The 11,780-nt window shown below is 37.2% G+C and overlaps 1 protein-coding gene across 1 annotated transcript; it reads left to right on the top strand.

Annotated features, from left to right (window-relative positions):
- The first annotated feature begins 816 nt into the window (after positions 1-816).
- On the top strand, positions 817-11,208 carry LOC140928347 (transmembrane prolyl 4-hydroxylase-like). The gene is made up of 11 exons (XM_073378085.1): positions 817-2,234; positions 3,074-3,155; positions 3,586-3,720; positions 4,734-4,807; positions 5,451-5,512; positions 6,146-6,180; positions 6,652-6,811; positions 7,763-7,820; positions 8,671-8,804; positions 9,578-9,668; positions 10,151-11,208. Exons 1-11 carry the CDS (start codon positions 2,058-2,060, stop codon positions 10,433-10,435), a joined length of 1,293 nt encoding a protein of 430 aa, XP_073234186.1. The 5' UTR covers positions 817-2,057; the 3' UTR covers positions 10,436-11,208.
- Positions 11,209-11,780: the final 572 nt, after the last annotated feature.

The raw sequence follows: 11,780 nt of genomic DNA, 5'->3' as shown, positions 1-11,780 counted from the left end.
AAAACTCAAAACATACATGGAAAATAAGGGACTATGGCAAAATTCAAACTCTAGTACTCCTTCGAGTTTTATGCAAATCTATGGCGATCCTAGAAAAAAAAAAACAACAAAACAAAACCAAAAAGGAAAAAAAAGATTTTCAATACACTTTGCTTTTACTGGTTATGGAAAGAATGGCGATCCAAATATTAGTCAGGCATACCGCAGGTAAAATACTTTTCCTTGTGCATATTGGCCAAAAATTCAGACTTATCTTTTCCGAAATTTTCTTTTCTGGAAGCGTACAATATATTTTGATTTAGTAAAATCCAACTAGTGGCCTATTATCAAAACTGCGTTCTGATTGATTGAGCTACTAGTAGGCTATATGTTATAGCCCACTAGTAGCGAAAAGCGCGGGCTTTATGGCGGCAAAAAATGATTGAAGTCCAGCTTAAACTAGCTAAATTTTTTTTATTCTCGATATTTTTGACCAACTAATATAGTTGGATTTTACTAAAACAATTATTCCTCTCGCCCTCATGGCCTCTGAGTCAATAGCCCATTTGGCCTTCGGCCTCATGGGCTATTGTCTCAGAGCCCATTCGGGCTCGAGGAATAATTGTTAATTATTTATTTATTTAAGTCATACACTTGTGGACCTCGATCTGTAAACATGTAGTTCTTCACATGCGGTATCATACTTGGCAGGTCATTCAATTATTGTTTTCGTATGCATGGTTCAGACAGACTCAGGCCTTGGGTTTCGACTGCCATTCCGTCTTTCTCGCCCTACTTATTTTTCCCTCGGCCTCTGTTCGATTACCAGTCGCTTGAAGGGAGAAAATCCGACCCGAATTAAAACATTGGAAATTACTTTTTGGTTTTACCAGTGTGATGATCGTCATTCTCTGTAACCGCTTAGCCGCCTCATTGTCATGCAGCGTATTTTAGCAAGTGAAATTGAAAATTGTCTCGCATTTTGCCTCATTATCTTGCGCTGCCTTATATTTGTTTTAAGTCTCCCGGTCTGCATATGACCGTCCCAAGAAAACGTGTTCTATAGGGACTGGGGAACGTGCTGACTATCCTAAAGTTGTATTCCAAAAAAAACAATATTCGATCCTCTAGCTTGATTTAGGAACCGCCTGATTCGAATGCTGAGATAGAATCGTAATCTGACGAGGTATCGAGAGCTTATCTTGAGGCATAAAGTTCCTGCAATAAAAGTTAACAGTTTTCAAATTAAGTGTTTCCTCGATGCCAAAAAGCAAGCAAAAATCAGGGGGTGTAAATATTTACCACGAGTGTCTCGAAGAAAATTGTATTCTCAGCGGGACAATTAAAATAACACGACAGCTCTATTTCGAAGTTAGGAAAAAATTTCTGTACCTGGAAAATTTTCCGAGAATCCAACTGACTGTCGCATGCTTGTACGTTCAAAGCCTGCTTACAACTGTCTAATATTTAGGTAATCGCGCATATTGAACCATAAAATTGCTGCAACTACAGTCGTCGCGGTTAACAAGCTAAGCTCAGCCAGTGATCTTTGCTACGATCGCTGAGTAAAAAAAGATTGAAATAGTAGGCCAGCGATCGTATAGTAATCTTAACGGCCCCAGCCATCACAGCATCCAGCCTTAAATGGAAGGTTCTTAGCTAGGTGATCGCTGTCACAAAGTATCGTATGACATGCGAAAAGTTGATTCGCCACAGTCTCTGTATATAGCCTAACTTTGCCTTTTTCAGCGACTGTGGTGATTCAGTGTGGCAGTTTGTGGTATAGGAAACTGTGAACATGCCGGAACACGTGGGTTTGGTTTACAACCTGCTATCAATAACAAAGCTTTACATCTTTCTAAGTCTGCGTTGTGTTTTTTCTGTTCCATTTTTTGTGGACAAAGCACCACCGAAAATTTTGCGTGTACGCAATAAATTATTCACCAGTCACTGGATGTTCGAGAACGGCTTTACTCGATGGTCAAAAGATTTTAAATTCAGGCGTAAATTTCACTGCAAAAACTAGTCTAATTCTTGATCGGTTTAACAAGGTAAACTACAAATCTTGGAAAAGAATCATGCAAAGCTTTTACCAAGGTTTAATTTTGTTTCTTTCACTTTTTCAACGTGGACTCGCGGGCCAATTTAGTGTCAATCAAGAAAACTCGTGTAGTTCTGATCGTTGTTCCAGTGAAGATCGAGGACCCTGTCTAGATGATGGAGAAAAGAAGCTATACCGCTGGGATCCTGTTAAGGTTTGTCAGTTATTTAACTAATCAAAACACAAATGAAGGTTATATTTAAAGATTATAGCGATTTATAGCAAAGATGAAACTACCACCGTGGTGATTTCTCACCGGTTTCAACACTAATTAAAGTAGATGGCGTATTTTTTTTTTGTCTCGCTAAGATATATAGTTCACTTCATTGTCGAGGTAAATTTTTTGAATGTATTTATTAGGGGTGGTTTTCTAAATGTAGATTACACACCATTTTACAGCATATGTCAGCTTATTTTCACGCACTGCTGACTTAAAAACAAAAACAACGGTGGAAGTTACTTGTCGTTGAACTGTTCAACTGTCTGTCCTGAACTTCTCCGTTTTCTCAACAGAAAAAAAAAAACCGTCCTCACGTCGCGTAAAGTTAAATCGTTTTTGCCCGTCCACATGGGGTCCACATGAAAACTCTAAAACGATGGAAAAACGAAAGCATCAGAACATGCGCATTGCTAGTAGTATACTAGAAATGCTTGAATCGCAGAGCCTCGCGCAGCAGAGGTTAATGTCCAGAAGTAGAAAGAAAGGGAAAGAAGCCAATAAAAAAAAGAAAATATGATGTATGACGGATATCATCCTATTCAAGAACCTCTTTCTCGTCCGTCCACACGTAAACGGCGGCCGGCGTTTTCATGAATATACATTATGGGGACCGTTTTTGAGAACCCGTCGCGTTTTTGGTGCCTAAAACGAACTCCGTTTACGTCTGGACGGAGGGCAAAAACGGAAAAAAACCCCGGGGTCTTAATCAAGTCTAGGTAAGCTCCGTTTGAATAATCGGTCCTTACTGATTTAATTATCTGATTTCTTTATAGGTTGGATACAAAAGAAGACTGAAACTTGAAGGAGACAAGGTTTTTACCATGATTACAAAGGCCATAGAACCACCTATTTTTGGTAAAGACAGTTTTCAGTTTACGAACCGTACTTTTAAACAGCCTCTTAAGACGTCCAAACTAGATTCTAGAGAACTGTTGTTGCCGTATATATTGTTATCTAAATTCTGTAGCTAAGAAATCTACTTGGCTAAGGCTAAGTTACCGACTCGTTGTGATCCGATTCCACTCAACGCTGGTCTAAAGGTTGCGAAGTCTATTTTATCAACCAAGCCCTTGCAGAATTTTATCTTTTGCAACACAAATAAAAATGATAGAAAATGCTTTGACACAGTGAAGCAGTAAGACCCAAATGGTTGCAGGGAAAGACATTTATTATGATCTCAATGAGACTGAGAGAGAAGAAACATGCAACTTCACGCTTGTTATATCACTGAGTGCTTTAATCAATACCATAACCAGTGTATTGTTTTCGATTGCTTCTTTTGTAGAGATTCCAGATTTCATGACTCCAGAGGAAGCTGACCACATTATTGAACTAGCTGAAGAGGGTGGCTTCGCTAAAAGTGATATCCACCTAGACCCTAAGGCTAAAGAGCATGCGCAAACATTGAGATCAATGGAAGGTAATGCCCTATATATTACTTAATACCCGGTAAAATTGCTCAGTTTGCTAGAAAACGTTTGCCAGCGTTTTCTCTAGCCCTGGCTCTGCGTTAGCAGCCTCTCATGATCATTTAAGACGGTGACAAATAAGCCTATCCCCGCCTCAACTCCCCCCCCCCCCCCTTCCCCCCTCACCCTCGCCTCCTGCACACGGCTTCGAGTTAGTTTCCTCCACTTCCCTTTTCACGTATTTTTTTTTTTTTGTACGCTGAAGTTGCGCAATCTTCTCTATCAAGATATGTTGATTTGTTTGAATAAAGTAGGTAGTTAAATCTAATTGGCTAGCACCTTTTACTGCTTTATTTTCATTGGTTGTTGACAATCCAACTGGAACTGTCCAATTGAAGCAAGCAGCATCTTAACAGTATAAATCGGACAAAGGGTCTCAATGGGGTCAGCCGTCAGCTGTCAAACGACCCAAAAATTAACCGTCAATCGTTAAAAGAGGCAGATTAATCGTAAGTTAATCGTCAAAACCGTCAATCGTCAAAAATGCAGATTAAGACCAAATGTAAAAAGTTTCAAGGTATTTCAAATCTCACTATTTCAGCTGATCTTCACTGGATAACCTCGGAACTGGAAAACCAGTTCCCACGTTTTTGATGAAAAACACTCTTCAGGAGACATTAAAATACCTTACAACCTGCTTATATCTGAAAATATTTAGAAATTGTTTAAGTAAACGGCCAAGAAAACCTTCAAAACATAACAGACAGAAGTTAATATTTACTTATACTTTTGGACTAAATTCCCACCTAATAAGTGTCAAGCGTTAAAAGACCTCAAATTTAATTATCAAGCGTCAAAATTGGAAAAAAATTAACCGTTAACTTTCAAAGCTACCTCCCCATTGAGACACTCTGACAGTACTGCTGCCTCCGCCAGATTTATAAACAATAAATGAGCCGACTAATTGAAGCAATCAGATTCGAACATATTGTTATTGACACGATGACGTTTTTAAATTGCGTAGGTCATTCTAATAGCTCTGCTGGATATTTTCTGAATTGGGACTTGAACAGAGATTACGAAATCACAAAAGATGAGGTTAGTCTTGGTCTTAGATATATTTTATAATTCTGCTTAACAAATTTCAGTGTATTGGCGAGTAGTCATTGAAGAATAACAATTAAAAATCTGTTTTGACTTAGGAAACATTTTATTTCTTAAATTATTAATTAATTAATTAATTTACTTATTTAACTAAATAACTATCGATTTCCTCTCAAGGTGGCGGATGAAACTAAACTATGCTACATTGTCACTTTTATGGCAAGTTGCCATCTAACGACCAGTAGTTCCTAGTAAGACCAAAAACTCAATAAACAGCAAGACGAGGTCTCCTAAGAGTACGAGATAAAATGATATATCGTCCCATGTAAGGGAATCCAAGACAGACTTGAATTCTGGATTTTATGCCATAGATTCCGGATTTTCTGTTAGTGGAACATGGATTCCGGATTCCAGTCGCCAGTGGGATCCGGAATCCTTAAACAGCATTCCGGATTCCACTAGCAAAACTTTTCTGGATTCCCTTTCACGGGGCGAGATCTACGCTTTACGAAGCCAAGGACAAACAGTTTCTGCCTTTATAAGGTAATTTAATTTATTACTTGGATGTTCTGTCGGACGTATTCACTGCAGTTCTACGAAGTTTCCTTTTACTCATGGGTGTCCTTTTTCTACACAGGTAACAGAGTTTGCTAAAAAGTTTAAATTTTTGTACATGACCCTAAAGGAAGTAGACGAGATGTAAGTTTCTTCGTATCGTTTCTTTCATTCGCGACCACCTAAACTGCGCGAAAGATTTACTTTATCACATCTCCATGGTTCCTAAAATTACAATAACAGATAAGATAACAGTAAAGGCGTGATAATTTCATTTACGTGGTTAGTAACGTGACTGACACGTCACAAGGCGTCCCTGGAGGCTAAGGGACAGCAGATTTGGACGGGATATTTACAAGTCAAATCTCTGCAGGCGAAGATCACAACAAGAACGGGAGAGCCCCCCCCCCCCCCCCCCCCGCAACCTATCTTAGAGCCAGTTACAAAGGCTTATGATTGGCTAAAATAAACAATAATAATGTATTGTTGATGATGGTTGCGATGACAATGACGATGACTATGGCGATGGCCATGACGATGACGACGATGGGGATGATGATAATGATGATGATGTTGATGATGATGATGATGATGATAATGAGTGTGTTGTTCATGGGTACTATAGTAATGGCTTTTTATATTGCGGGGGCTCCATTCCATCACGAAGGCTCACAAACGCAATCAATGTAATTTACATTTTTAAGCAGATTACTGTGTTGATTAAATGAAAGAAAGGAAAGAGATGAATAATAAACTAATATATCTTGTTGCTTGCAGGATAGAAACTTTGGATCTTAAAGAATTTGATGACGGTTTGTAACTAAATATTTTGTAATAAGTAAAGGTTATGTACGTATTCCCCTTTTCTTCGCAAAGATAGTTCGTTTCTGGTACCATGCAAAGAAAATATATGTCTAAAACATATTTTTTAACTTGACTCCTCTTTAAAGGGGACAAGGGAGAAAAGGAGAAATCCCTTCACCCAGGCCTAGAGAACAAGCAACACTAGTTATGATGATTATGACCATAATATTCATATATATATATATTCATTCATTTATAAATTTATCTCTTGAATCCCTCTTTTCTTCCAAAAAATTCAAAAGAATCTATGGCTGTTGTTTAAATTCCGTTTCTTGCACAATAACATTGAAAAAAAAAAAAAAAATGAAAGAAAGAAAGGTAAGCTTGGAGCTAGGTTTTATATAAGGTAGACCATCAACGTCATTGCAACCAGAAGTATCCCAATAAAATCTGAAGACTATCACTTATATTACAAACAGAGGTCGTAGGATATGAAGAATGGAGATCATTGAAGACGCACGCCATTGATATGTACATGAATGATATGAAAGAGAAGCATCCTCACCATAGAGATCGATTTAGCGATCAAGTATGGCTCTTCCAACATGTCGATCCAACACTGCTGAGGCTTAAACAAAGGTAAACTTAACAATTTTCGTTGGCAGCAACAAAAATACGGCACCGTGGAACGTACATAAAGGGAAGTGTACATAATCTTGTGGGTTTCCTTAATTATAAAAACTTTCTCCACCCCCTTTCCCTTTCCCTCCATATTAAAATTTTCAAAGTCGTCTAACAATAGTTCCAAGAGTAAGACAGATGGCAAAAGTTCCCTCAGTAACATTTCGTTTTCAGATAAATTCTAGTGACGAAAAGACGTAGATACCACTCTTGCTAAAATACTTCTACATAATATATAAATTTTCACTAAATTCATCTGTCAAAGTTTTTGAGATGTGATTGGCTGTGTGGACGGACAGGAGGATCCAAGGACAAAACCAACAAGAATTTACGTACAAAGTGTATGTAGAGTTTATCAAAAGACCTGCGCGCGTATAGTGTACCTGGTTCTCTACACCTTCATCATTGTCATCATTCATATTATTATATTTACCTTGATTTTACGCTAATTGTCGGTTGAGGTTACCGAGTGTCCTCAGTAGCTATAGGGTTCTTCAATCTCGTAACCTGGACCCAAATTTTCGCTTAATCCCGTAATCCCGATGTGTGTTTTCGGTATCCCGCATCCCGTGTAAACTTTCTGCAATCCAAAATCCGCAATCTTGGTCAGCTTTCAATAAGTCAAATCCTGGATACCGAAAAGCCTTCTGGGGACCCATCTTATTCACAAGTGGCTCATGAAAATCTGAAACAAAAAAAAAAAATGACGAAATCAAACAAGACCAAAACAAACAAACGACTCGTTAAAAGGTTCCTTAAGTTGAATTTAATGATAAATTACATTAATACCTGATTATCTTCAAGTTACCTACTGAATATTTAAATCACAAGATAGTCATTATTCGACAGTTATATTTCTGCATAGAAAGAGCTTTCACTGACAATTTTACGTCTGATTTTGTTTTACAGAGTTCATAAGCTAACTCGTCTTCAGAAGAGGATAGTATATGGTGGCGAACCACTCCAGGTATATTGTCTTGAAGCCTACCTTTCTCTAACTGGGCTTGTCACAATTTAAATCCCTCCTTAAACTGTCGTATACGATATCTGCTTGAAAGACACATCCTGGTAGAGCACTCAGGTCTTTATAGATCCTACGTTCTTCGGCATATTCGAGTGCGGTCCTTTGCAGTCCCTTGTGGTTAATGTTTGTACTACATGTATCTGCATTTTTCTAATACTTTCTATAGCCTGTTTTACTATTTCGCCTTAATTGTAGATTTTAAAGCAGAAACTAATAATAAGGCATACCAAGGGGCATTGTCCAATAGAAAACACTCCGAACTTATAGAAACCGACTTTAATGGACATATGATCTCGTTTCCATTAACTCAAAAGAAAATTGAAGAGAAAATTGATGCATATTAAGGCCTTTAGTTCATTACTTGAATTAATTTGTGTATTAGATTAAGCAATTAATGTAACAGAGCAATAGAGATTCTATCAAGAAGACTACGAGAAGGAGATTTTGAACGCGTGCGTGAACCAGCGTCGTTTTGGCGGGAAAACACGCTGGATAGCCCTCTTTATTCCACTACGTGTTTTTGCGAAAATGTCATAGTGGCGGAAACAAGTTATCAAAATGTTAGAAGTTTTTCATTTGGGCTCCGGAGAAGGCTTCAACGAACATCCTTCAATAAAAGTAACGATGCTTATTTTACTGGTGAAAAAAACTTTACCACACTGAAACTTTCCAGGGTGTCGAGTTTTGAGAATACGCGACAAAAAAAATTGAGGTCATTTAAATCTCGTCCGCTCGTAGTCGTCCTTGTTCTCAAATCTGAAGGTCTCTAATATTTATTATTGGCTTACCTCAGGTGGTAAAATATGGACCCTTTGGTCATTACCATGCGCACTATGACAGCTCTAAAAAGTCTGACTACCCCGAAGGGACCAACTGTTGTCATTATGATTTGGCAAAGGCGCCTATGGGAAAATGCAGGATTTGTAGGTAAGTGATGGACGACAAAACGAAATAAAATTCAGGAGAGGAATCACCTGCAATCTTGGACAAAACTGTTAAGAAAATTTCATACTTGGGGAGCATTTTTCTAAACATCGTAGCTGTTACCGATTTTCCCTCTCCCCCTCCTCCTCCCCCTGGAAGCAATGTTGTTGTGTGTTCAGAAGAAAGCCTGATCCCTCAGCTTTTGTAGGAAGCAACATTGAACTGGGGGAAGGGGATTTCTTTTGACAAAGCCGCTGTTTTGGAAATAGTTTTGTTTCGTAGGATAGTGTACATTATGGGAAAAACATTCTCAAGTAGTTTTGTCCAGGATTGTGGAAAAAAGGCCTATTTAAAGGCTTGTTTAAATTTTGATGGGAGAATACAATGGACCATTTCTTGATACGTGTAAAATCTCTTGACCTGGCCCCAGTTGTTTAAAAGCTGGATAATGCTGTCCACTGGATAAATCTTTGTCCAGTGGATAACGCAATTGGTTTCTGTAATACTTATCCGCTGGATAGTGATTTATCTGGGCCCACCGATTGTTCGAAAGGTGGATAACGCTATCCACCGAATAAATCTCTATCCAGTGGATAACGCTGTTGATTTCCCTAATACTTCCCGTTGGATAGTGATTTATCTGGTGGATGGCGCTATCCAACTTTTGAACAACCAGGCGGGTTGGACACCATCTTGGACTGACATATACGGTACTTAATTTCATTTTGCTAATTTTACATTTTTTTGTAACGCATCCGTTAATGGTTTATTTACAGGTACATCACCATTCTCTATTATCTAAATGACGTAGAAGAAGGCGGAGAAACTGCTTTCCCTGTGGCCGATATGAAAAATTTCAATGAAACTGTAAGTTTGTTTATGATGCTCCCTATAAGAAATGCGTGTAAAGACTGTATTTTTCTGTCTCTCCTTACCGTATTATTCTGCAATAAAGGGACAGAAATACCCATTTTCCAGGAAATGAAACGTGCGACATATAAATATACAATTATTTTGTCTTAAAGTTATTTCCGAGCAAGGCGTTTCAGTTTTCAAAGAGTTTCCTTCAATTATAGATTAAAATAAACAACAAATCAATAATTCACTCTAAAAAAGAAACTATTTCGTCAAAATACTGTTTACAATTCCTTTAGTTAAAAAAAAAAAGCACTTAGTTTTGATTAGAAAAAAATTCATTTCATTAAACAAAAATAATAATAATAATAATAATAATAATAATAATTTTATTATTATTTTTATTATAATTAGTATTATTATTATTATAAATATTGTCATTATTATTATTCTTTTTTTAGTTTTTTCATTATTATGATAATTTTTTGCCTTAGGAATTCAGAGACCGTAAAGATGGAGACCGCTTTAACCTGAATCATTATTGTCAAACCGCCAACATTGTTGTACCAGCGAAAAAAGGGAAAGCTGTCATGTGGTATAACTATATTCTTGATGGAAAGACAGGTTGGATGAACCACAGAGATGGTAGATCTCTACATGGGGGATGCATCGTAAAGAAAGGAATCAAATACATAGCGAACAACTGGCTTCCTGCTCCAGAAAATGATTCAGCTCATCTTATAAGCGAATATTTTGAAGAGCCAGAGGACGAATTTTAAACTTATCTATTTATTTATTTAGGTTAAGGTATCTAAATTGTTCTAGTTGTGAAATAATTATGCTCGCCCTTTTCCCTTTTAAATTATCTTCGGTCGTAATGCTTCAAGGTAAAGTAAAGGAGATGAAAACGCAAAAACAGCATGTGCTTCGTTAAACAGACCTCTCAGCGTCAAGTACTCGGAACAGTTCGCTCACACAACGTTCTAGGTTTGGTTATCGAGGACAATCTGAGATGGAATGAGCACATCTGTATGATTGTACGCAAGGCGTCCGCAAGCGTCTACATATTATCTGTGTTCTCCGATGTAGAGGTGGCGTCATTGCTGCTGATCTTGTTGCTATCTACGTCGCTCTCATACCTTCCGTGTTAGAGTATTGTTGTGTGATTTGGCATAACGCCCTTTCCACCTATCCATCTAGTGAAATAGAGCGGGTCCAAATGCGTGCTTTAAGGATAATATACCCCCGATCTTCATACCAGGAAGCCTTACAACTTGCTAAAATCCCTACACTTGAGGACAGGCGCAATGAACTCAATATGAGGACATTTGACAAAATTACAAAAGGGGGGCGTCCTTGTCAAAACATCTAACCCCGATTAGGACTATCGCCCATGAATATTCTCTTAGAAATTCTAACTGTTGGACGTCGTGTCTTTTAAATAAAAAACTGTTTACGACTTGTTTTTAAGTTAATATAATTCTTGTAGTAACTATTATTGAGCCATATTCTTGTAATTTACTAGGTTTTACGATTTTTAATTAATATATTGTTAGAGAACAGAAAACTCCAGAGCCAATAAGTTTTTTGCAATTTTGCTATATAAAATTATTGTACGTAAACACATTGTAATTCATTTTCAATGCAAGAATGTGCATGATTAAACATCTTTATTTATTTTACTTTGTTTAAAAACAGAATAATAATATTTAAAATGCTCTTACAAGTTAAAAAGAAAAAAAAACATCAGATAAGGATTCTTTAATTTATTTAACTAATTAATTAACTTATTTTATTTGCAATAATTACAAATTTTTTTTAACTTTCTTTTTTTTTGAAGAATTCGTCCTATCTCGGTTTTCCTTATCTTGTGGATACTGGGGTTTCTGGCTAGCTTAGAGTCGAGAAACCACCTGTTACAAGTCAGGTATTATAGAGGCCTAACCGTTTATATAAATTAATGCCCCAGTCAAGTTTGGCGAAGCTATAAACTTAAATTTAAATTATTATACTTAGTCAAATAAGGTAACCCTTACAGTACAATTAAACAAAATCATTCAGCCCTTTTTATTTACTCGCTGGTCTCCGTTTTCGTTAGTAAAATTAAACCAAGACAGAAGGCGA

Source organism: Porites lutea, chromosome 2 (assembly GCF_958299795.1).
Source record: "Porites lutea chromosome 2, jaPorLute2.1, whole genome shotgun sequence".
NCBI classification, from domain to species: Eukaryota; Metazoa; Cnidaria; class Anthozoa; order Scleractinia; family Poritidae; genus Porites; species Porites lutea.
The sequence above is the reverse complement of the archived record's forward strand: the minus strand, read 5'-3'. Positions and strand labels throughout refer to the sequence as shown.

What these genes read in the sequence shown, in the direction of transcription:
- LOC140928347 (XM_073378085.1), top strand. Translation starts at nt 2,058, where the DNA reads ATGCAAAGCTTTTACCAAGGTTTAATTTTGTTTCTTTCACTTTTTCAA. An exon ending in GGAAAATGCAGGATTTGTAG is followed by an intron (nt 8,805 to 9,577) that starts GTAAGTGATGGA and finishes GTTTATTTACAG; the next exon opens with GTACATCACCATTCTCTATT. An exon ending in TGAAAAATTTCAATGAAACT is followed by an intron (nt 9,669 to 10,150) that starts GTAAGTTTGTTT and finishes TTTTTGCCTTAG; the next exon opens with GAATTCAGAGACCGTAAAGA.